The 27,963-nt window shown below is 34.2% G+C and overlaps 1 protein-coding gene across 4 annotated transcripts in view; it reads left to right on the forward strand.

Annotated features, from left to right (window-relative positions):
* Rbp6 (RNA-binding protein 6) overlaps positions 1-27,963 on the forward strand; it is a 387,157-nt gene that overhangs the window by 141,369 nt on the left and 217,825 nt on the right. For 3 of the 4 annotated variants that reach the window (XM_013326661.1, XM_013326662.1, XM_013326664.1), the window contains exon 3: positions 11,347-11,428. In XM_013326661.1, coding sequence (XP_013182115.1) covers positions 11,347-11,428 — 82 coding nt within the window. Of the gene's footprint in view, positions 1-11,010; positions 11,172-11,346; positions 11,429-27,963 lie in introns of those variants that run through there. The other variant, XM_013326663.1, reaches the window with a different exon arrangement.

Below are 27,963 nucleotides of genomic sequence, written 5' to 3' on the forward strand. Positions count from 1 at the left end.
TGTAAGATACACTTGGAGAAAACTTAATAACGTACTTGTTTTGAAAACTTTATTACGCACAAACAAATAATTTAATATTAAACTTATTCCTTTAACAATTTATGCAATAACATAAAGGATTTTATTTCATTTTTGTATAAAGAAAAATATGTGTCATAGAAATCTCATTGGATATTAAGCAGAAAAGCGTCAGTCAACCTTATCATAGCCATTTGACAGACATTTCAATATGGGAATAATATTATCCTCCCACGTATGTATAGTTGATGTTTGATAAATTTGATTTCCAGACATTTTAGAAGAAACATTGGAGGGTTAACGCCACATTGATATATTTTATTTACAATGCTAGCTGTCGCCCGCGGCTTCGTCCGCGCTGGATTACAAAAATAAATAGTAATCGATTCTCAGACCTGAATATGCATATAAGATTTCATAAAAATCAATCAAGCGGTTTCGGAGGAGTATGGTAACAAACATGGTGACATAAGAATTTTATAAATAAGAAAATCTTGAAAACTATTGGGCTGATTTGATTTAACGCTTTAGTATGATGTGCCCAACACAATAGAGAATGACTTAAATAAGTTACTAAAATAATACGATTTACAATTTTACTGAAAACTCTTACTTGCAGTATGAATTTTTAACAGTGGTAGAGCCCGCTTTAACATCTTCGCACGAATCGGCCCGGCTCTCCCGGTGAAATACCACGACCACACAGAAGACAGGCGTGAAGTGAAAGAAAACAAACAAACAAATCTTTCCTTCTTATAACATTAGTATACAAGATTTATCAAATACTGTACTTTCGAGAATAATATACAGTAAGAACGTAGGCATGTGCTACGTAAATTGTAGTTACGTCTAAAACAATAGATATAAAGTTAAAGGTAACACGCTACGTCGACATAACTCCGATGTTACATGTAGGCAACAATATAAACAAGCCGAACTTAATATTAGACCACAACAGCACAGTTTATTCATGTCACCAGGTGTGTAAGTTGTCTTTTCTACAAGCTAACGCCCCAAGTTATCGTATAATACGTATGTAATACGATATTCAGACGCATTACACTTAACTTTACGACCCGAACTGAGGTGGGAAGCTTACGTTTATGAATCTTTAAGTGTCTTTTAAAATCCGTATCAGCGCGTATTTTATAACACCCTCTATATTTAATACGTGTACGCTTCGAGACACTTTGGTTTTTAAGTTCTTATATGATTTAACTATGAAAATTTAAAAATAATGTTTAATTAAGATTTTGTTTATTGTAGTTTATTTATTTTGAATTTGGTTTGTTCCAGGTAAGAGGATCAGTTCTGTCTGTAATTACACTTCTGGCTCAATATTGGTAAACAGTGAACAGCTGCTTCATCCGTTTAGTTGATTATCTTTAGAATTTACTTTCATCTAAATACACGAGAGCGATGTTGTAAATGTAAAATGAAAGTAACAAAACAACAAGCATTTCTCGGTAGAGTCTATTCTATTTAGAGCATACTTGGTAGCCACAGACGTCTGCGAATATGTTGAATTGCGCAGAAATCCCTGTTGTCTACTTTTTGCTTTGCGCTCAGAGCCAGTCAGCCGGCGTGATGACCGTAGCAAGCAACAAGTTACAATCTTCAACGTTCTGAATTATTATTCAGCGTTAGTGACTAACACGTTTCAATTAGCTTTATATTATTTTGTTTCTACGGCTAATTTAAAATCGAATATTAAACAGCGGCACCACATAATGGGATGTGTAATTTATCGGGCATGGTTAATTATCGTTCCTATTTTCAAATGTAATTTGTGTTATAATTTATGCCGTGCTCTGTGTACGCTTCCTACGAACTGCTGTCCGTTCCCATTCACGTTCGCGATCGCTAAATGAATGGGTGTCGCGAAATTAGCAACGTATCACGTGCCAGACTATATCTCACATGGCTGACGTTACTGCTGGTGACAGAGATCAAGACAATTACCTCGTATCATTGAATCATATATCTTGCCAGAAACTGTTTTGCCACGCCTGTCGTACGCTATTATTGTATTACAAACCATGTCTCTCTTCGAATTTTGCAAGTTTTTTTAACATCAAATTATGATTTTATTCCGAACAAACAGTCGCCCGCGACTCAATCCGTGCGGAATTAAAAAAAAATAGTAGCATATCTGTTCTTCCAGACTATGAGCTATATCCATGCCAAATTTCATCAAAACCCGTTGAGTTCTGAAGATACTTTCAAACAAACATTCATCTATCCATCCATCTATCCAAACAATTGAATTAAAATTTTTATATCTCTAATCAATTACAGATAACTTAAGATCAGTTACATCCAAACTTCACCGAGTTTGACATTACTTTATTTAATTAAAACAATTAATCAATTTATATTTATGTTTATAAACACGCTATTATAATCAAGAACGTATTTAATCAAATACAACAATACTATATACAATTTCATGTGAAATAATGAGGTATGTTGTCGGGTGAGCACACGCGCCGCGCTGGTGGTTAGAAGATTAGTTGACAATGTCACAAGAAGCAAAGTTCTCTTAAAGTTCATCCCGGGGAGAACTTCCGTCGCTGTAAGCCCTTAAATTGAAACTACGTATATAACATCTGCAACAGTTTTGGTAGTTATTGAGTATAATTTAACCGTTATCTTTCCACCCTTTATATGTTTAAAACTATCTTACTAATGTTATAAATGTGAATGTTTGGAATTGATGGACTAGCTGACGCCAGCGACTCGGTCTGCGTGAAATTAAAAAAAACTTAATAAGTAACCAACGTGTTCTGCCAGACTATGTTTTACATCTACACTAAATTACAACATGATCCCTTGAACTCTTACAGAGGTTAAGAAGGTATCTCCAGAACAACTTAACGGATCTCGATGAAATTTGTCATAGATGTAGAACATAGTCTGAAAGTACACATAGGCTACTAATTAGGTTTTTTTTAATTCACACGGACAGTATTTTTATTAGTATATTTTATAAAACAACCCACAAATTTCAGCTCGTTGTCCAAGAAACAAAAACTGTTCAATTTTTAATTGTATTATGGCTGCTTTCATGTCTTAACAATTGTAATGGCATTTGTTGCTCCAACGAAAAATAATAATGACCTCATTTCAAAACAATGTTTGCCTCAGCTTGTTTTACTCCACAAAATGGAAGTTGACGTGGAGCTAAATTCTTGCGGGAACTTTTGGATGTCGTGTGTGTTTTGTTCTTTCATTGTATATTTTTGTTTGGCTCAAGTTAAACAATAAAACAATAGACAGCGTAACTGTTCAATGTTACTATGAAAGATATTTTTACTTTTTTTTGTGGTTCATATAAATTAAATTTATTCCACAAATTTGAAAAATGTCAAATCAATACTAATAAATTGTAAACACACACTTCTTTACAACGGCATATTTTTGAATAATTCTGTTTGTTATAAATTGGAAAAAATATACGAGAAAGGGACGAAAGCTGAAAGCCAATAGCAACAGAGATGGATGGTTGCCATGGCAACGGTAATTTTTAACCAATGACAAGGGCCATCATTGTCATTTGAATTTTGACATTTGCAATTAAAAGTTTTACGCAAAAAACAAAGTTTAAACATACCTAATGTTAATTAAAAAAGTTTCATTTTTACTATTGGTGAAATTGAAGATAACTTAAGCTAATTTTTTTCCGTACAAAACAGTCAATAGAGCGTGTAAGTACTTTTTGGTTTTATTAACTGCTACACTTTCCGTGCGCGATACAGACAATTTGATTTGTTTGGTGTTTAATGCCAACAAGTACCGGCACCATATATTGTACAATGTCCTCCATCGGACAGTTTTATTACACAAACATTATTCCAATCTTACACTATCTTAACTTGTTAGTATTTTAAAAATCTAGAAGGAACACAATAAACATTGTAGCAAATAAACCTTCTTTGATTTTTCTTGATGCGTTGTTTTTCATGTGTATACCTTTGGAGCGTATTCTAGCTCATTTTTTGTGTGTAACTAGGACGACCTAGATTTTAGTATTGTAAAAGGAATGCGAGGAACGATGATGATAATGAGAGATGAGAATGTGAGACGGGTAATCCGAGTGTGTGTGCCGGAGGCCTAATTTTAGACCTCTTTCCTTTCCTACCCTTTTCTTACAAGAAAAGAACGGAAAGGAGAAGTGAATTTGGCGGAATAGGCACGCATAGTAGGGAGAAATATTTTCTTTCTATGCTTCCAATCCTCCGTCAGTTAAAGCTTATGCAATTGCGGATGTCCATTCGGCATATTCAGGTGAACGCTTGCTTGTTTGCCACTTTGTGATATAAAACCCTATCCTTTAAATATTAGAAATATATTATAATTACGATACTCATGGTAATTGCCATAAAAAAGTAAACGAAAAAAGCAATATACGACGATCGTGCACGTTATGGTCGAATCTGAATGTGTCAGTGCGTAATTTATCGCGGGCCGTAATTTTTTGTGTAGACTCTTGACCTCATAAAAAACAGAGCCGGCTGTGGGGCCGCTAAAATCGCAGGCGAGGACTCTCGAAGCGGCTCGCCCGCGACGCCCATCGAAAGTGGGAAAAACAAGCGATCGCCACTCAACTGAGACGGCCCCGATGACACTTCACACGTCGACGTGATTTTTACAACGTTTCCTCTTTACGCTGTGGCGTTTTTCACTTTCAATCGCTTTGATGTATGCGGTGTACTTTCCGGAGCCGCATTGTTGTTGTAAGTGAAAGGCTCGCCTTCACAAGTCCACTCTTTGTTCTTTGAAGCCAAATTGAATAAAATTGGTGTTAGGATGTGACATTTCTATTTTTACAATCGTAAATTTTTTCGTTGGAGTGCTTTACTTTTTCACTTTGAAGAGAGAATTATTATTCCTTCGTATAGAAAAAGGACAGATGAATTGTGTAAAGTTTACGTATTTGAATAATATTAATTGAAAGCTAAGATAACGGATTTTTATTAATTTTTAGTTTTGTAGACCCTACTTCATTGTTGGTACTAAAACAAAAAAAATGATTTCTGTTGATGTAAATTTATACGTGTACATGGAATAGTAAATTAACAAGCAATAACAACAAAAGAGCATTAAAAGCAGCACCTCTATTCGGTGCCGATACGTCGAAATCAGTCCAAACGGGAGTAGTGGAGCGAGTGAGAGATTCGCAGATTCGGACGCGTGGCGGTACGTGGCTGGCGTATTGCCAACCGCAATACACATTTAACGGTCCGATTTTATACGCAGGACACAATTTTAAAGTAGTGTATAAACGTTAAAAGTATCATTAAGTTTTTTATTGTTCCTATTTTGTTTTTCGCCGGTGGTCAGTTTTTAATTCGTTTCCGTGGAAATACAGCAGTCCTTGCGGCGAGCCAATTATTTTATGCAGATATAGTAAGAACTGCGCCCGTTAATTGAGTTCTTCTCTTTGAAGCTCCTTTGTTTTTTAAAGGGTTATACTCGGTTTTGGTTTTAATAAAAATTTAATCTCACGCTCGCCTCTGTTTTAATTTATTTCGCGGTGAAGTATTTCAGATATTTTAATATTAAATTAGTTCTCATAAAAAATAATAATTGAAATAATATATCACACAATTATTTGGTGAAAAAACTTTGTATGATACTAAAATAAACTCATTTAATTTGTGTCCAATGGTTAGAAAATTTTGCAAGCAAGATTTGAGAGATCGTATATTTGATTTGGGTTTCGTAGCAAAATAAAACAGAACGTACTCTAGCAGCGACATGAAAAAGTTTGAAAGTTACGGTTAGATAAACAGCAGATGTCGCGGCGAACGAGAGACGACTCTAAAAAGTTTAAATTATTTACCTTTCGACGCAGGTACAGGGGCCGGTTAATTGAAACCAGCGTTAAAATGAAAAATGATATTTTGTGTCAATTTAGTGCAGCCGTCGCAAAACTATTACTGCGGCACATTTTATTTGCTGACAGCATTGAAAATTTGCGTCAGGCTAAGTGCCAAATTTATAACATTGGACCGTAGTAACGAAAGTTTTTTACTCTAATTGGTTCAGTTGGGCAAGGATTGTTAAAGATAAAATATGCGATGCGGACTGTTTTCGTTTACATTTTGATCGGACGCTTCATTAATTAAACAAAGTTGATTGAGACACGAATGGGCTGTTTCGTTCACACGCATTTACAAATCTTTATTAAAATTATTCAAGACACCCTACAAATAGCTTCATAATTAGTGTACACGCAACGAAAGTGAGAAAAGTTACACCGTTTTAATAAGTTTTAAAATATTTTTTAGCCTTCAAATAATCATTTACCTTTTTGTTTTTCTTATCTGATAATTTTATACTCTAAAATATTTAACCTTTAACAGTGAAATGTAAAAGAAAAAACAATACAAACCGAAACTAAATAAATACAGTAGTGTGCGTATTGTAACGTAGGCTAGGAACAATTATTTCGAATGAATTCGTCGGTTCAGTTTCCAATTTTATGGTGGTTGGGTAAGTGCCGTAGGTGAAATATATACAAACAAGTTTGACCAAATTTTCGACAGTGAAACGAGAACCGTAATTTAATATACGAATGTAAGATTAATTAATAAAAATGTTATTCTGTTAATGGTTTCCGCATAAGCGTCAATAGCCTTATGGCTAAGGGTACGGATTTCCGATCACGAGGTCGGGGGTTCGAACCCCGCCATTCGACTATTGTCGTAAAAATATCCTAGCACAAACCTAAAGCTTAGTTGGAATGGTTAAAGAAATATTAGTAAATTTACAAAAAAAAATCTGCTAGTAAATAAATAAAAAAAAATTGAAGAACTTTGATTTTAATTGCTAGTTTTTGTGTGAATATAATTATTTATATCTATTGATATGTCGCAATATTTAGAAGTATGATGAAGAGAGAGATTAATTTACAAGCCTGATTTGGCATCATTATCTCGATAGCCTTTTAAATCTGTTTTCTTATCTTATTTTTTACAAAATCTTGAACGCTTTACTAAAATTTGCTATAAAAATTACTTCAAAATTACAACGCTGCCTGTACCATTTTGTAATTCTGGGTGAAATGGTACTTTATACAAAACAAAAACCCGTTCGCACATTGTTTCAATTTTAATAAACTTGCTACACATTTCAATCTTGACCGCACAAAGGCTTTTAGAAATTTAAATTAATTAAATCATCCCAGTGCCAAAATACATTTATAAATTTTCAGTTAGACGGTTTTGAATCGTTTTACCACCGACCACGACAAGTTGTTGCCTACTTTTGCTGAATTCCGTACAAAAGTTAGTAGATTAAAACTGCCAATTAGGGAGCATTTGAAGTCCAAGTTGTTTTAGAATTTCCGTAATTATTCTTGAATGAACAATTACTGAAGAGATGAGAATAGATTTTATTTGACAATGTTTCATTTCATTACAAGCAACAAAGCGTTGGAATGGATTCGATTCAAAGATAACTTGTATTATTAATATTTTACATTTAAAAAAAAAAAACTCATTTAATACTGGATTAAATAACGGTATATTTTATAATCTGTTTTATGTGAACATAAAATATTTATTTCCGATATAACGACGATTCATTTTAAATGAATAGTTTTCAGACTCTATTCTAACACTATCTATTGGAACTAAATTGTAGCAGCGTTTTTCTTTTTATATCCGATGTAGTTTTATATTTGATGAAATACATTTTAACTAAAATAAAAAATGTTTAGGTTTATGAATTGACGTGACAAAATGTAAACTATCTGACTTTTTTAGCGTACTTTTAAGCCAATTGATTAAATGATACACCAAAAAAAAAAACAGGCGTTGACTTATTTAAAATATGAATATATAAAAAATATACATAATCCCCGCTTAGTAACATGTAATCTAACTAAATAATAAGATTATTTAAACTTTCGTGAGACATTATACTAAACTGATTTATAAACACGGCTAAACACTTACGAATATTCGTCCGGTGGCGGCACCGACTAGTTTCGAGCCCATCGTGGGCCCTTCACCAGGATGAGTGGTACTGGTATTATTTCGCGGACGCGGCGAGTGAGCGACGGGCCGCCACCGGACGAATATACGTGAGTGTTTAGCCGTGTTTATATATCAGTTTAAATAATAACATGTTAGAATTAAGATGTTAATATCTCAGGGACAGTATTTGACATAGATGTAGAACATAGCCTAAAAGAACGCATAGGCTAATTTTTTTTTCAATCACGGACGGACTCGCGATCGATAGCTTTTATGAAATAAAATTAAAAAAAAGGATGATCTGTAAAATACCTACAAGAAAGTAAAATAACTGTAGTATAATTTGTAATTGGTACATAGAGGTAGCACACACGTGAAATACGCCCCTGTACAGTTGTGGGAATGGATAAAATAGGAATTTCAGTTGCATTCGGTTCAGGTAGAGCTTCCTCCAATTTAATGGTGGTTGAGCATGACAAATGCCGCGTTGCTACTCAATTCTTTTTACGCTGATGTTATTAAAATTTGCCGGGAGATTTGCTTAATTGTTTTAATTTAATTAGCAATAATATATCGTTTTGTGAAGGATTTGCCGGATAATGCTGATATCCAATAAACCTTTGTTGGGTAATTAATAACGAATATTAATGACAGATCGAATAAATAGTGAGTACACGGTACATGATGATTTAGCATTTCGTGGAAACTGACGAATTCTGCTACATAAATTATAGGTATTGAATGCGACCTGCGTTTATAGACAACACTTTGATTTTTTTTTCTTACTGATACTAATAAGTTTTTGTGAATAATGTCTTGTATACAATTTAAAAATATTTTATTTTAATCGGATACGTATTTCGTAAAACAACTAAAAGCGTAAGTTCCAACGTCTTATACCGAAGTCTTGAAGAACGTTGAAACTTCGTGAGAAAGGATCAGAGAATTGTTAGAAAATCCTCGACGTCCATTCAAACAGTTGTAAAGAAACAAAATCTCCGATCTCCCATTTCTTGAGAAGTGCGGTCGAATAATTCAGGTATACATCCACAAGTTGTGTTCGGATGAAAATGCTACTAGCCAGCCGAATGCTAATTTTATGGTGGTTGAACAACTGTGCCGAATCCACCCGCGCTGTCCTTCGCAGTATTGCCTTGTAGGCGTCGCCTAAATAAAATATACGATTATATCCGCTAGGATTTGTTGATAGGGGTTATTAACTGTAGTTTAGGTTAGAGCTCTTGTTAATTGCCGAGCCGGTGAATTTTATTACTGTTAAATATTGTTTAACTTAGTGCTAACTACAATGACATTTCAATAGAATTTATATTTTAAATCTTATTATTTTTGACGACTTATAAACAAAGACTGTGTGTGAATATGACGACCAATAAAAATTTAAGTCTCTGTCTCTGGGAAGAATTTGTGAATGATTTAAGCGTCAATAGCCTAATGGTTAAGGGTACGAATTTCCGATCACGAGGTCGGAGGTTCGAATCCCACTATTCGACTATTGTCGTAAACCATATCCTAGCACAAGCTTAGAGCTTAGTTGGAATGGTAAAAGAAATATTAGTAAATTTACAAAAAAATCTGCTAATATTTTCATTAAAAAAAAATGAACCCTGACTATATTCAAATAAAAGTAATTGTCTATGACTCGAAAAAAGCTAGCATATCACAATGTCAACTTGTCACCTTGGGTTTCTGTGATAATGATAGGGATGACGATATGTTTTATACAGAGATTTTGCCTTCAGAAACCGACGGTTAGTTGTTTAATTACATGTGTGACACAAAGTAAAGAACGCGATTCGTTTTAAAGAGTATTGGTATAAATGAGCGAAGCTCACATATGGTAAAGGCTGATTAATGGCGAAGTGGACATGCAATCGTTACTTTTCATTACCGTTCCGAAGTGCGGAACCGAAGGCTGGAAGCTGCCCGTTCAGATTAGAAAAGTTCTTTCCGAAACGAGTCGAAAATCGACTTTAAAAGCATAGTCCAACATTCGGTTTTAGAAGCACTTCCACTTTCGAATTGAAAGCAAGTTTAAATTGGAATGTATCCCGCAATAAGCCTCTCGTGATTGGTCTGTTTGTTCTTAATTAGTATTAATCGGAATCCCTTTTCGAGTACCTATGAGAGAAAGTTAATGTATTGTGAAATATCACCTTACTCAATTTTAAACTAATGTGTGCCAAAGGAATACAATATAAGTAAATATTTTCATCTTTATGTTTTTACATATTAAATGGTTATATATCTCAAGTAATTTATTCAAATTAATTAACAACAAACAAATCATAGTTGTAAACACAAAACAAAATAACGTTGTTGCTCTCATTTCCGGTGTATCTAAAATATTAGGGTATTGCAGAATAATTAATGGGTACGGTTGCTTTATTGACTTTGTTTACATAAATTGACTCCTAATAAGTATAGTGACCAAACCTCTCTTGCAGAGGTGGCGTTATATTATTATAATTAGTCCAGTATAGTGAGTGCAGTATAGTAAAAGTCTAGTATCAGTGGATTATGATGTTAATTTCGCAAATAAGGTAGTAAGCATTTACTTATTTAAATTAGCAAATCCCTATAAAAATATATCTTATATGTTTAAATGAGCAATTCTTGTATACATATATAATTGGAATCTCGGAATCGGCTCCAACGATTTCCATATAATTTAGTATATAGGGGTTTTGGGGGCGATAAATCGATCTAACTAGGAATCATTTTTAGAAAATGTCATTTTATTCGTTTTTTATCGATAATCAACTTAAACATAAACTTAACTTTTTCTATTGGTAAGATCGAAAAATATTATTCACATTTCATCATTTTATTAGTAATTCGTACTTAAATATAATTTCCAAAAAACACAATTTAAAAAAAAATACCGAGCGAAGCGGTCATCCAAATTTTAGTAATTTAATTCCGTACTTATAAAAAGAAACATGACGTTTCAATAACTTTATTTCAACGTCATTTAATCAAAATAATGTATCAGTTACTGACCGGAAATTATGGTAAATAAGCCTAAAAGCAAGGACGTGATAAATCAGCATATTCATATTAAAAGGGAGTCTACCCACCTTATCCATTAGTGAAAACAGCTGTGCAGCCGCAAACATACACCATCGTAGTTTCTTGCACGTGTTAAAAGTAAGAAATCAATACAAACAACTAACACATTTCTTTATAGTACATAATCTTAATTCTATTTACCATATACATCGCACACTATGTTGATAGTAATGTGAATAATATATATACAATTTACTTACTTTAAAAGAAAACTAGTTTAGCAATATAAAATTATTTTATTTCTCTTTTACAGAAAGCCTACGAGACTACTTTAGCAAATTCGGCGAAATCACAGAAGTTATGGTTATGAAAGATCCTACAACGCGGCGGTCGCGGTGAGTTTAATTTATTTTTTCAACTTTCGACCGGCACTTCGCGAAACCTATACATCATTTTATAAAGCTTCTTATGTAGTTGTACGACATATATTTATAATATATTACAGAATTTTATTATTAGTATAATGAATTGGAAATAACAATTTTACATTCTTTTATCTGTGAGTGATCGTGTTGTTTTGCGAATAAAAATTTAAAGACAAAGTGGAAGGGTTTATTTTCCTTTGCTATGTGTTCTTTCTTAGTTTAGGAATAGTTTTCTTAGTTATTAGTACCTTAAATGTCTTGTAAGGGACGATAAGGAAATAGTTTAACTTAAAGAACCAAGAAAGTACCATCAATGTATTGGCGAAAAAACTAAAATCCAACCAACATTGTTAGGGTTGCTTCTTAAATTGGAAATTACGGCGAACGTTAGAAACGAATCGTTAATATATCTTTTTATACGTGTTACCGCAGTAATAAAATTTAAAAAGGAATGCTTTTGTAGCATAGTTCCATGGTAGGGGTCATGCCTCGACTGGCCCGTCGCTGACCAACTCGACTTCAGCTAAAAGTTATCGGTTTGCAAATAAGTTTCATTCTATAGAGCGGCATACTCGTACAGAAATTTGTGGTTACCTTTGAATTGTAAGCATTTAAATGTTGGACCTCAAATTTTAGAACTTAACAATGGAACTCGAAATTATTCTGACCGAATTAAACGTTTGAACGAGCTGAACGATCGAGGATTTTAGAGATTATTTTGTTATTTGATTTAATTAAAAGATAATTTTATAATAACATTTAAGATAGACAAATAGGTTGTACCAGTATTATGCTTGTAATTACAAAGAAGTAAGCATTTACGGTTTCAATTCTTCGATAACCCTGAGACGTAGTTATTATCTTTGTTAAATGCAAATAATAAATACATATACGATATTGTACAAAACAATTTAACATTTTTTCAATTTAACATTTTAACAAGTTTAATTTAATTTTAATTTATTACAAACATATTTTAGAAGCAAAGAATGAAGTGAAAATTCCTTTATTATAAAGATCAGTTGTCAGCATTCCTGAGCTAGCATTTACTATTATAGTGAACAACAATCAGGGTACTCTATACACAAAGTGAGTGGCAAGTTCCAAGACAAGAAATAAGTTGTCAAAGTGTCGAGCTAAAGTTACTCTGTTAAGAGCGTCTTCTGTTAGGTAAATCGTCGGTTTCACAACTCAATATCGCGCGTCCCAGCGCCCTGAAATAATATTCAAAGGACCGATATCCGAGCGGTTCAACGAGAAATCTGAATGCAATCTATCATTACACCGCTTTCCACGTGGATGAAACTAACGTAAACCGGTTTATGTTCTAACTGGTACATAAATGTAATTACAGCTGCAAATTGTTTTAAGAAAAAGAAAATTTGCCTTATTTTATTGAAACACGACGACAAATGTTCGTATTAATCGACAAGTTAACCAACACAACATTAACACTATTGTAGACTTTATACCTTCTTAAACTACATAGTTGTGTATTGTATTTTTATAACGATATCGTGGGTGACCGGTAGTTGACACGCATTTAGGTAGACAAACATTAAAAAAAAATATTCAAACTTTCGTAAGACATTATAATTAACTTATATAAAAACTGCTAAACACTCACGTGTATTCGTTCGGTGGCGGCACTGACTAGTTGTCGAAACTAGCCGTTTTTATACAAGTTTATTAAAAAAACATTTTTTGCTTTAACACAAATATGTATTATATACAAAACATTTTTATTACACACAGACACACCAATTTCATTATTATGCATAGATTACTTCTTTCTTCGAGTACACATCTACAGTTTTACACATTGCTTGGAAATAAACTTTAGAAAAATATTCACAAAAATAAACAGTCTGCCAGTATGTCTCTACTAGACATGTTACCACGTAATACTGAAAAAGTTACAATTTGTTTATTAATTCAAAAGAGTCTCCTAAAAGTATTATGACAAAAAAGAGATTGAATTATGTTTGAAAAGTTTACCCATCATCTCTACGATAATAACTCGGGAACCGAAGGAACAAGCTTCGAAGTTAAAGAAAATGGCAGGGACGGCAATATTTCGTACAATTTTTTTTTCTTTCGGTTTTAAATCTTCCACGACAGTGTTCCCCGTCCAGGGGAAGCACGAAACTTTTTAGGTCGACACCTTATCGTAACCGTAAATCAAGTGGACATCGGCAAAGGCCGAGATGTGCCGCCGTCCGCCGCTGTCTGAAAGTGATAACAATTTAAAAATTCCTTCTGTAAACAGCAATATTAACAGAATTTGTTTTTACAAAATGCGAATACAAATAGTTTTCTTTGATATATTTATATCGATGTAACTTTTCAAAAACACACCATGTTTTTAATTAGTTGTTAAGGAAACTAGAAAAATAAATATGAACAACTGTTTACAAATATAAAAGCGCTTAACCACAAAATTACAGAGTTTCTTACATAACTTTTTAATTAGTGGTTACATTCAAAGAAAGCAATCATTTTGTATTTTTTTCTTCAAAGCATCCAGACCTTATTCTACTGATTTTGTCATAGCTTTATGTGTTTATACGCGCGATTGGTTTCCTTTAGACGTAATATCTACTTAAGATAAAATTTAATATATTTAGTTAACTGTAGCAACTTGGAACAACAAAGTTGTTGTTCTGACGCCAGTATCCGCACGCACACATGGCCGACACCCTTAATTCTTCAAGTCAAAGGCCGTTAGTTAGCCGCCGCGGACTTTCCCCAACTACAGCTTATGTTAGTAAAGTAAATCAATATCGAAAGTCAATGAATCAAGAGTAATATATTCGGGTACATAATAAATGTGCGCTACCTGAAGGCAATATCTGAAAAATTTGCCTGCTCGATATTGCTTACAAGGGAATTTCCTTTCTCCCTAAAATTTAATGCGTCGTTCGCATTTTTATAAAAAGAAGTAGGTAAGTAAAATAATTCGCGGTCGGTGCTTTATTTTCTTTTATTTATTTTAATGGCAGGTCTCCTTTCTTTTGTTTTTTTTTTGTGTCGAGTCTAAAGGAAATGAGGGCTGTTTGCTGAAAAGTACGTGTTAAAACCGTATATTATTAATGTTGGAGTTTCTTTTATAACGAAAGGAAGACAAATCAGAACCGGCACGGGAGCCAAAATGGATGTAGCTTTTAATGAATTTAAAGATTTGAAATATCGTTTTCTTGCCTCCGCAAAATACTGATTTCGTAGGCGTTAAGTGTTTAAACGTGACTTGGGATAAATTATTTTACTCGTAAGAGCAAACCCTTCCTTCGTTTTATATTGCAACTTTGAAATATAGCTCGCCTTCTACTTTTTAATAAAAATATCAGTTCCAATGAGTTGATTTGAACAAATTGATTATATTTCAATGTTGAATATAAGCATTTATGAATTCACAGAGCACCTATGTATTTGATACGTTGGATTATTTGTAACTCGGGGTTACAGATATATGGCAGTATCAATGGAAGTTTATATCATAGCCGGGGCTTACACCGGCTTTCACAGAGCGCGTCTCCATTCACGCCCGTTTCATTCGTTTCGCTTTCCACTAAAAATCTAAAATCAATAAAGGATCACGGTATAAATGCAAAGATTACTGGGTTCGCTTTTCGCGTAGCATGAAAAATGTTCGGCCCATTACACGAGCCGTCCGAAATAAAACCGCGTATCACTATGAGACTGTAAGTAGCACCATAAAAGGAGGATCCTTCGTCGGAATCGCTTCGGCAAACACCTACAGAGGAATGGAGTGCTGTTAAATGAGAGGGATCGCGAGACCTCCCCGCGCCCCTCGAGCAGCCCTCTACCCCTCTGTCGTCGCGAGCGTCGTATCTTAACAGATTCGAAAGTGGCTAAGGTATTTAATCGTTCTTGAGTATACGAATCATTAAGCAGCAGTTGAATTTGATTTACATGTTTATTTTATATAAATGTTATTACTTTCTCTATATATTTAAGCTTTTGTAATAATATTTTCTAAATGTATGTTATTATTTAAATCCAATTAACATCTTATTCTTTATAAGTTTATTTTCTGCACGGTAACTTTGCACGTGGCGTAGAACAAAGCTCTTTTGTAGCAGATAATCTCAGAAAACGTTAATTACATTTGAACAAGTGTAGTTTGAATACGTTATTATGAAAACTTTATAACAACATATGTTTTAACAAGAAATGTCTAACTTTTAATGCAAAGTTTTGCGCTTTATTAACGTATTTAACATCGCTATGATAACAAGGAGAGCGTCTGACTTTTGTAGTGACATAAAATCGATTTCTACTAGAAATTACTGTATAAGCATAAGGTTCCTTAGTAATAATATTTTCAATGCAACGTATACTCCGACTTCCCGTCTTTTTTCGCATGTTTGTGTAATTTTAAATTTAGATAGTTTGAAATCTCTCATCAGACTGGATAACGTAATAACGCCGTTGGTTCAGTGCCGCATTATTCTGACTGATTGCACTGTTGTATTGCGATATATCAGGCTTGTATCTAGTGCTTTGAAATATTTTTCATCAGCGAAATTTAATACATATTTCTTTAATTTTAGAAACATGAGTAGATATTGAAACAGTAAATTACTGTAAATATTATATTTGTTGTAAAATAAATTTTTTTACAAAATAGTCACAAATTTTACAGTGACGAAAAGCAAACAATCTAAGCAAAATTGAATCTCGTACTTCAGGAATTATCCACCTTTATTACGGTAAAGTTAACGTATTAAACTTCGCCGAATATAATTAGTTAGTGGATAGAACATTTTAATAGTTAGTAAATTTTGTGCGCAGTAACGTTCATTACTAGTTCGATAATCGGTTGGAAGTGTGCGATGCATAATCAAGTAGTTGAGTCGGCGAGCGTTCGGGTGGGCAATGAGAGGGTAGCGGGGGGAAAGGGCGCGGGGCGGTGGGTAGTCGTAAAACTATTACGGCAACGTTCTGCGGAGCACTACGCCGGCTTCATTAATCGGCCATCGTATGAAGCTATCCTATGTTATTATGATATGACGGTAGGCCGACATCCCAGCTGGCGTGAGCTCGCAACTACTGGCGTTGGTGGCAATTTATTAGTCTTGCTGTATCTTACTGTAAAGGTAAATTTATAAAACAATTAAGAAAGTCAATGTCTTAACATGGTGAAACTATTGTGTTAAATCTATCATCTTTAATAGCTTAGGATATACAACCAAGTAAGTACTATAAATACGGATTTTCTAGGAAGCAGTGGTATTACTTCTTATCTAAATACTTATCGGAACATAGAAAGGATTTTCACTTCGAAGAATGTTTTATAAGAGGCAACTTTTGTCTGTTCTGGTTAAGTCATTTTAATTTAAATGATTTCTACATTTTAATTTACATTTACCTTAAATATTTGTCAGACAAACAACAGTTCTATAGTGTTGCAAAATCAAATGAAACTCCGGAGTAATGGAAAGATTGGGTGCATTCCATCAAAGCAATCTTCATGAGTGCTAAAGTTGTTAGAGCGATCAGTGCGGCCGGCCGGCCTTACGGCGCTAGTTAAACGTCACTACAGCTATCCGAATTAAGTCAGCGGCACACTGGATGTGTTATTGCTTTCGGTTTATGTGAACTCTGTGTATTCAAGATGGATATAACCTAATATGTATTTTTAAAATTGACAAATTTTTATTATCATTAATTTTAAATAAACTAAAAAATTATCAATTCCATTGATTTTGATGACAAAATATGTATTATTTTTCGTGACCAACAATCTTGGTCACATCTTCTAATTTATGTGAAGAAACCGTACTATAACAAAATACCTCTTTTTCCCCTATGTACATATGTATGTATTTTATTTTACTTATTCATTTATTAACCTTATTCTTAATATATTACATTTCATATAAAAAATAAAAAAATACACAGAATATATTATATTAAAAAATAGAGCACCACCGGCTGCGGAGTCCCAAGACTCAAACAACCAGTGGTCGGGGCTGCAGAGACAGAAACCTTCTCACGATGCGTGCGGTTTCTAGGATAACTGCCTTTTGTATCGGGTCCTTAATCCAACTGTTTAAATTACTGTAGGTTTAAATAACAATAATAAAAATAAATTTACACAGTTTACATAGTTGATTGGTTAACAGTGGATCTGAAACGTGTTATAGCAATAGTAGCGATGTACTGTAGAGTTTATGGCCGCGCGGAGCTGAACCAGATTGGTTCGGTCTAACAAGACCACCCGTGTATCGAATAGTACAATACTGTTGCATTCGGCACTCTCGGTGTAGTCCGCCACTCACTCTTATAGCCTATTTGGTTAAATTTACCAGCAAATCTCGTATCGTAAGTGCATAGTAAGCGTATTGACCGATTCAGTTACCGTTGCCTATCATTCCAAATTGATATATTAGGAGGCATTTCGATATTACTACGTAAACATAGAGTCTTCTGGTCTAAGAGAGCGCATTTCCCATTTCTCACTATTTTTTTTGTTGATAAGTATAACATAAGTGTGCTTTTTTGGGTTAATTTATGAAAGATGAATAAATTGTAGACGTAATAAATAAAGGGTTGATTTTATATAGTTCATTTTAAATTTTTAGAGTACTTTGTAAATTAAATGTGTACTCCTAGACCAGGTTACCCTATACACTATTTTAATTAAATATTTATTTTATACGTTAGTAATTTTTTTTGAGTTAAAACATTAGTAATGAATGAAACGAAATAAAATCTATAGACAAAAGCTCACAAATCATTTCACAACATAGTTTCTGTAAAAGTTTTCGTATAATCCTTGTTCTTGCCTTATTGTTAGAGAACAATCATTTGAAGTTACGTAGTGAGTTTACGGCTCTCAGTATAAGAAAAGGTAAATGAAATCTGAAATAAAAACCCTGCGAAAGGTCACAGAGAACAAAACAATTGTATAAATTTAGCAAGTTAGTAAAAGAAAGCGACAGGTGCGTAGGTTCTTTTTTAAATAATAAATTTATTTGACTTTATATTATGTGAATACTGAATTGTTATTTGCAAATATCAATTTAATAAAGAGATCAGAAAGTTTGTCGGACATGTTTGAAATATTAAAACATTGAAAGCAATAGAAAAGTTTTATTGAGACTTGTAGAAGTTATGCGATGGCCGTGTGCGTGCATTCCAGGCTAGAGGCGATCGGATCGATTACATAATACGGACATGCCGATAGCGATGTGCCAAGGATTAAGCGTTGCAATTCTGGACACAAACAAATAGACACCCATTACATATTACTGAATGACTGATTTTCGCGTCAACGGAAACTGCATCAGTTCCATCTGTTTCGCGACTTTCATTATATTATAACCAACAACCGTCCTTGTAGAAGATAATCAGATACGTAGAAGTGTAATCTTGTTGAGTGTTTTGAATGTATATTGCCCGATTTGGAGGAGCAACAATATATAAGAAGTTGAACGCAGTCCAAAAGTGGTTAGTAATGCTTCTATAAAATAACTATTACGAGCAGCATAAAAAGTAGATACAGTTGAAATGAAATGGTAATCTCACTTTAGTTTTCATATATATTTTTCCTTAGTTTATTAGGATATAAAGTTGGACTCTATGGCTATTGATCGTCGCATTTGGTTTTGCACGATGTTTACACAGTCTCGACCCTTTAAGTTATTTCGGTTGCGCGCGATCGAGTATGGGAGAAATGCCAATAAAAACTTGTTAATTTCACTAGTGGCTCGTACAAAATGAAGGCTCCAGCTCATATTTCCAACTCATGTATTATTTATAGAGGTACACATAAGCAATCCTGCCATTGGTAGTCTAGACGCGGCGTGAATGAAATGAAATGAAATATCGGTTCCATACAAAACTCGGTTTTAAATCTTTATTGGAACTTTGAATGAAGATTCGAAAAAAATATTTTTTTGAATATCAGCATGCGGCTTACCTACCTAGACATTTTTTGACATAAAATAGTTTTTACTGTATTTTGTTTATCAACGTAATTAATAAAATAACCGAAATAAAATATTATCGTAAAAGAAAAAGGGAAAACGGGATGAAAAAATTGTCTTCCCACTGCATAAGATTTTACCACCTAAATCTTTAACTTGACTTTTGTATTTTACTCTCAAGTTTTCCTACTACATCTATGTCTTGTTTAATATGCAGTATTAAAGTAATCAGGAAAATATATTTAACGAACGCGAGCGGCAGATTGTCGCAAATATGTCAGTGGTTATCATCGCGTTAGTACGTGTGTTCAACCTACGTCGCAGCGCCGGTCGCTATCAGCCCCATAAAACTCTACTAGACGCTCTTTCAACGCTCCTTTCGTAACATATTTTTCTAACAACCTTACATTTATATTAAATTATGATTGCATTTTATCAGCACTATCGTAACACTCAATAGAAACGTAATATAAAACCGTATTGACAAATCAATCAGTTACAAAACCATACGTTCAGGTAAAAATCGACTCAATCCAAAGAACTACCGTCGCAAAAGAAATCTTGACTAGAATATACGATTATGTGTCATAAGTTTTATGTCCCGAAACTTTCAAAGTAATTCAAACATTCATCGATAAATCTTGGCGACGCTCGGAACGATTTCATTTTCGAATTTCAGGAGCGATTGCCTCCACTGTTAAAGTTTGCCTGAAAAATGTTCGCGGACGATTGACTCGGTATAAGCGGAAATAAAAAGTTTCGTGTTAGAGCAATAGCGTTGTACATTGCGCATATAAAGCTAAAAGAAAGCTTCGGAGAGGATTACAATTTGAAGCGAATCCGGAATTTTCTGCTTTTAAATTGTGACTTTCGCATTTGATATCCATTCATTTTTTTTTCTAAAAATATTTATGAGTAATAATGACGATTTCCCATCGGTATTTGGCTGTAATCACAATCCAGTTACCTATGAAATAGGATTGTCTCTAAAGCAAATAATGCAGTCTGTATTCACGCAAACTCGGAGACATTCGCCTTCACCTTCCTTATTCCGCTCTAATGCATGCGTAATAAGATAGCACGGAAGGAAAAAAGGACCTTTTTAAAAACTTGGTAGTAGATTTTTTTCAAGAAATTGGACTTAAAAATGTTAGAATAGTATGCAAGACAATATTGTTTTAGTTAAATTTATTTTAAAAAAATGCAATAATCTGGCTGAATTGACGGTCCAAAGTATTAAAACGAGATTTAAAAGTAAAATTATTTTAATTTAAACTTGAAATATGTAAATATAATTAGCATAACAATGTTGTAGTCGTATATTGGTTAGTTAATATGTTAATAGAAAAAGAATCTGTCGGAACAGTATAAACAGCGCGTTAACAAGATAACACAGCATGAAGATTAGCTGGAAAACAAACACATTTGCCGCGGTAATAAGCATAAACACGGAATTCATGGCGCCCAAGTTTAATTCAGTTAGGTTAGTGTAGCGAGAGCTGCGTAGCGTATTACCATTACTAAACAGCTTCTATTATTCCACGATATTTGGCTATAGGGGCTCCACACGCTCGCTAATGGAATAAAAAGTAAGGTTACAAAGTAAAAAGATACAGAGCACCTCCCGTGGCGGCGGTTTGTACGAATTTCAACTGAAATTTTTATATGTTCAATCTATTTTGAGCGCCTTTATGCTGAGTCTCGCGCTCCCGCCTCCGCGCAATAGAGTTTCGTTTTCAATTATTGCCCACTTGTGGAACGGGATTCGATGGAAAAAGAAAAATCAAAGAGCTAAGAATAATATTTTATAGACAAGCCGCTTTATACGATGTTTACTGCACTACGATTTGTTCTCGGTCGAGATCTGTGATGTTCTAAGAAAATTATTGACGGAACGTGCCCGGATAGAGTTGCCTCTAGTGGAATGGGCGGATATCTCACTGAAGCCCTTTCGCGAACATTTCCTACGATTCAATTGCTTTTAATGTCTTCTGAATATTTTAGTCTGGCTCTTAATTTATTTCAGTCTTTCATTTTAAAAGAATACTTTTTAGAGGCTATAAAATTATATCGTTCGCCGTAAATTTAATTCGCGAAAAGCTTTAAGGGAATTAAAATTCCAGCGACGAAACGAGGTCTGACAGATAAACGTATTAGCTTTTACGGTCGCTAGAAAAAATCTATTTAAGAATGTTTCTAGGCACAGGTTTAAACCCTTCTTAACTGGAGAAGAGAGATTAATTTATGGCTGCTTTCTTGGTGTTTTGTATATACCATTATAATAATCAGCGTGGTAGAAGTATACAAAATATCTATATCTCTAATATAAAATTAGACACTTCCCAAACATCGTTTGCAAAACTGACCTTCTTATTCATTAAATTTCTATCAACGTGTATGAAATAAGTCAGTGTAATGTGTTACTAGATATACTATAAAGAACGGGAAGCATGGTGTGACGTTTACAAATGTTGTCTATAATTTACCAGCACCGCTGCTGGGTACGTATAACCTGAAATGCTATCCTATGCTATGCATTGCTGTATAGGTAAACTACCTTTTATTCATGGCTTCGTACACACCTGGCCATGTGTTTAATATCTTAATATCGCTACTAACTTTGTACTAAATTTAATTTAAATTGTCGTGATAAGAAGAATCATTGAAACCATTTAACATTTACATTCCTTTTGCATACCTTAAAATGTAAACATTTTTATTAAGCAAAGCAACTGTATGCCTAAAACATGTCACAGTAAGTCATGCGGTATGTAAATTTAGACGGATTCAATGTGGAAATGCGACGGAGCACGACAGGGGCCGTTCACGTGAACCCTAATACGTAATAACAGTATTTTCATTTTTAAATTATGAAATACAAATACCTACATGAAATTACCATAAATTTCACTTATCGTGTGAATGTTTATGTTACCGTCTATCGCTACCTAATATTTATGCAAATGCAACAATCCTTTACAGTAAATTATTTGAGGCGTTCGTTTGCCGGCGCGTTGTACCATGTTCATTAAAGCGATGCACGCGCCCAGGCGCCGTTCGCATACATTTTTGCTAGATTACAAATTTCACACACTGTAACATTACTCGATGCAATCTTGAATTGAATGCTTAGATAGCGCGCGTTCAGCGGCAACTATTGTCTTGCAAAGTGCTCACAAATGTACGATTTGTTTTGTCGATTCCGTTCGATGAATACTTAACAAGATTTTGTGAGAAAATCTTTATATGAAAGCACAAACTCAGTCTTTTTCATCGCTTAGATAAATTAACGGTGGCATTCAGATTAGATTTTCTTTATAGACTAGTTAATATTGGCCTTTAACTGGCATGTTTCTGTCTATGTCGAAGTCTTCTAACAATGTTTCCAATATAGGTTTGAGCAAAAAATACTTATAATTATTGGCTAAAATTTTCAAGTTTATATTGGTATCACTTGAGTCATGCATTCATGGAGTGACACTACTTCACTTTTGTTGTAGTTTTATAACAATAGTTGAATTGAAATCAAATAAAATCATTTAACAATTTACCGAAGACGATGGCGGCAATCGAATGTAACCCAAAGCGGACTATAAGAGAATAACAATACATTTCCATTGTTCGCTTCGTCGTAGCGTTTGCGATTACTAGTTTTTATCCTATTTCGATTCTAGTTCGAACAAAGAGTGCAAGTTAAGCTGAAAAACAACCCGCAGCCTCACAAAGCTTTGAATGAAAGAAGTGCGGGCCCAAGTGCACGGCTCCCGATTCCTGTGCCCTGTAATTTGAAGTTGACAACGCCCGCACTGAACGCAGCGTCAGGAGTTTCGTTGGACGCTATCGGAAACGACGCCCGCGGTATTTTTGTTGCGAACTCCTTTCTACGTGTTAAACGTAAAAAGTAGTTTCGGAACACGTTTATGACGCACGTTGTGATATTGAGCGCTTTGTTAGTGTTTCTATTTTGATTGTAGTTTCGTGAATGTGTAAAGTATACTTAGTAGTTTTATATTAAGGTTTGTGAAATTTGTTCCACTGTATAATTGCATTATTTTATTTGTTACAAATTTTTGCTGTTTCACTGTTTTTATGCATATAAATTTACCTTAATCTCTTGGTGATAAGCTAATTTAAGCAGTAGCTATATTGGCTTGGTATCCACGAGATAAACAGGTTATGCGTCGCATCGAATCGAACTTCCGACACGTCGCGCCACAGCATTGCGATCAATGCAATACGAGTACATTTTGCATAATTGATGTCCCATTCACGGGAACGGAACACTTATTCATATTCATGAATTTTACAAATTTTTCAATTTGCGCCGGCAAGTGTATTTACAGTTTTGCAGCGTCGTATTTGCACCAATACAATCTGTGTAAAAGCTGAACTGGGAGTTGAATCGACGTAACGTTAACCGACTATAAAAATATTCTAATACGATATTTTTATATTTGTTCGTCTGATAATATACTGCATGCATTTTTAAAATATTGAATCCAAAATGAGAATTATGTTCAGTGTAGGTATTAAGACCACCCGAAACCGACTTGGATAAATATGATATCTTAAAGAAGCGATAGAGGTATGTCAAGGTCGTGCCAAATGGTAGTCCGTGGTCTCTGCCTACTACTCTGGGTTACGGGCGTGAGTTATGTTATTGTTGTTGTATAATCAAAATGTTTTTGTACGATGGTACGGCAGATATTTTCAATTTTACAAAAATATATTGTCTTTGTTTCCTACAAAAAATGTATATTTTCGCCGACTATAACTAGCTGAAGCTAAATTCTTTCAAGAGGAAAAAAACTGTAACAAAACTGATTCCCAGCAGAGTTCGTGCCTCCGAGGTAATGGAAGATAGTAAAAGGAGGCAATAATAGCTTGGCATTGTACATCAGAGCCGCGGGAGTCCCTGTATTGTGTCGGGTCCGCGGAGGGCCCCAAGAATCGTCTGACCACGGACGCGGTCAAATTGTACAGAAATGAAATTATCAAGGTACGCTGCCGATTTTCCGAGCCAATGAATCAAGATCCAATTCCCTTTTGTAATAGAACATCGTCGCAAAGCGCGCCCACGGAGTTACACTATCCACTCAGTGGGCACTTATGAACGTTCTATGTATCGCATTGTTTCCTTTTCGTTGATATTTCTAATAATTAATTTTATAAGGTATTTTTTTTTTCGATATTTGATATATGATTAATATTGTAATAATATGATAATAATTTCTTCCTATGTTATGACTATTAATGTTTAATATATGAACGAATAAATACTGGAATTCACAGATTCTAATACATATTATACAATTTTATAGACAATTTCTAATATAAAGTTGCCATTAGCGTAATGTAAGTGGTTTCTTCAAAGCAACATGTGAGTAGTGGTTAGTTCATAACTTTGTAGTTGGACTATTTCATTTAAGTGTACACAACTATAAGTTTAGCTATATTGGCAGGCATAATAAAACTTAACGTAATTATTTTTCAGTATTGTTACGGATTGAACAATAACTAATAATTTGATCAAATGTTACAATAATTGTTAACATTTTAAAACCGCAATTATACTCATAGGCCCTTGTACAAGGCAACGTGAATCGTAACCTGACGATTTTAGTCGCTAAGCGACTTCCACAGTGCAGTGTGATAGAGGTACAAGATGTTAGGTACGCGTCGCAGATATTTTGTTCTTTAGTCGAAACTAGTCGGTCGCAAGTGGCAAGATCGTCGACAGAAAAGTTGTCAAGATTTTGAAGATGGCATAACATATCTATACATTTGAAATGTAGTCGATATGCTAGTATTGACGGAATAGACGATTCACATCGACGACTCAATGTTGCTTGTACGGAGCGCGCGCAACGCGATACTTGTGGTTACGTCGCCGATTGTGTTAAATGCTTTTATAGTGCAATTTTCACAGCGACTGTACTTCAATTGTTTTATTATTATTCATATTCATTGAAGATATAGGAAACATTTGTTTTTTAGGATGATTCCCTCAGTCGCTTCGTAATCTGCGTCAAATTGACTTTTCTGACGTAGAGCTGACGAGTGTTCGTCTGTAATATGCCATAACCGACCCAAACGTATTGAGCCCGATGCTCGGAGGTTGATAAATTTCCTTGATATTTGAATGCGTTATATTCCTTTCGGGTTATAGCGGGTCGTCCCTTCAATAAATACTCCGTAGCGCAAATAACTCGGCGACACTCTGTAAGCCTTTATTAATGAAAAATTTTACGCCTATAAACGATTCCGAAAGGTCGGCTACTAGTTTTATTTCAACAAATAAATCCCATTTCTTATTAAAATGAAAAGGAGGCCGATGATAATTTAATTTCAATTGGGAAAAACAATTTTCTCCAAAGTTATAAACCTACCCAGATTTTCATATCTTTGCCAACTTGCTGCAAAGTAATTTCGAAGGTTTTGGAGATAAATTTTACGTCATTTCCTGCTTTCCCGGGTCTCTGCAAAAATTATCAGGCATCGACTCGGCTTAAGAGACATTAAAAATTAATGAATACTGTTATCTGATAATGATTATGAAAAGTTTAATTAAATTTGTCTTTCTCATCATTTTCAATGCGGCGATACCTTGATTATTTTTATCCGAGCTTAAGCGACTCTATAAAACTTGAAGCGTGAATAAATTTAGAACTTTCGTCATGTTATATCGAAAATTTATTGAAATTCGTCGGAGCACTAATTTAAAATTACTATTACAAAAACATTTTAGAAATAGAAAATGTTTTTTGAGTTGAAAAGATAGGAAAATACATTCAGTTTTTACTAAACCTTATCTTACCACAAAAGAATTGCGATGTGGTAGTAAAAGGCAAAGCGCAAAGGCATTTATAAGGAGTTTACATCTGAAAGAGCGAAATATTTGGCAAAATGAGATAACATCATTCAAACGATGAGAGATTGTGAGCTTTCCACACCTTTGACTGAGTAGAAATAAATATCTGCTGACTTATAGAATGCATCGAATGATTGGAACAGGGCTTTGAAATATTCAATAGATTTTTGAGAATAACAAGCCTATTAGATATAAGGAAATACTTTAGTTAGGTGTAAGGCCGCCATACGTTATAGAGTTTAAAAAAACAGTGTAAGAAAAAAAAAACAAATGAACACTATTACAGTGTTTGAAGAGGAAATTGGAATTTATTATGAATGATATGTTGGTATTAGCAAAAACATTTTTTCTGCTTCGTAAAAATTCATATTAAATGTTACCATTTTAAGTTAAAAGCTGTTTTATGGAACTTTGTTTTGTAATAAAACTTTTACCATCTCCAAGCCACGGATTATCAAAGAGAGTAAACAAAAGAAGAATATAACAGTGTTATTTACGATGACGATGTAAATAAAAAAAAACTGGAATTTTATTACTTCACGCTCAGTGTTGTAGCATTAAAGCTGGAGGCAATTGTATCGCGTAGCTTTGTGGTACTGTAAGTAACATAATAAGTATCTAAGGACTATGGTATTTTTTTTTAAAGTAAGAAAAGTTCTTTCTGTTCTGCCAGTCTTTGTCTTTGTAGTGCGCTTGTTTGTCAACGTTGGTCACGAATATTTGTAAACTCAAAGAGTGAAACGAAATGTTCAAAAAGCTTTTCGGCACTTTCACAAGACATACGAAGCACGCACATGGAGCCAATGTTTCCTGCAGATTCAAGTATTCTAGACCGTGTCTGAGAGAGATCGTTGACTTTTGCCACGAATCTCTATTGTCTGAAGTCGAGAGTTAGAAGTTGTGATTCAGATGTAAAGTGCTCGAAATAACACATTGTTTAACTAAATAAAACCGAATAAACTTTAAAAGACATGGTTGAGACCAAAATAAAATAAACCTAAATCAACTACATAGTGTTTCAACATGTTGAGGGCAATGGTAGACTTAGAAATATTTTTTAAAATTATCATCACTCGTTAGTTAAGTTTAGCATTATTATAAAATTACATATGTTTTGGAAAAAAACGGCGGTTTCATGAGCGAAGCAGGTGAGGGTCGGAGGGTCGGAGGGGCGGAGGGCGGGCGGTGTCGCGGTAATTGCCGGCAATTTGTAATGGCCGTGTGATTGCCGGCTGGAACGTCGACTCTAAACTGCGCTATTAATTTCGTACATTTGATTAACGAAACTACTTGTTATGGTAATGAACGCAGGCAAAGAATGCACGCCAGCGTGCTAAAGCGACGCCTGTCGACACGTTGTCGTGCTCGCAATATTTTCGCTTCGCCAGTAATTACTGCCACGCTGTTTTAAAAACTTTTAAAACCTTGTTCACAACGATTAACAGCTCTCACAATTAAAAGCGTAGTCTGTACAGTTGAAGGAGAATTACAAATGGTACTACGTAAATTATTTCCACTCCATTTGACAGCACTTGCTCCAAATGATAATACATCACTAATGCAACTGGATGTAATACAGGTAATCTTTGCTTTTAAACTGACAATCCTGTGAATAACAAGGGTCGACAGACCTCACGTATTCATTCCCTTTTAGTTTCTACTTTGTACAAGAGGGACAC

Source organism: Papilio xuthus, unplaced genomic scaffold (genome assembly GCF_000836235.2).
Source record: "Papilio xuthus unplaced genomic scaffold, Pxut_1.1 DF828780.1, whole genome shotgun sequence".
Lineage (NCBI taxonomy): Eukaryota > Metazoa > Arthropoda > Insecta > Lepidoptera > Papilionidae > Papilio > Papilio xuthus.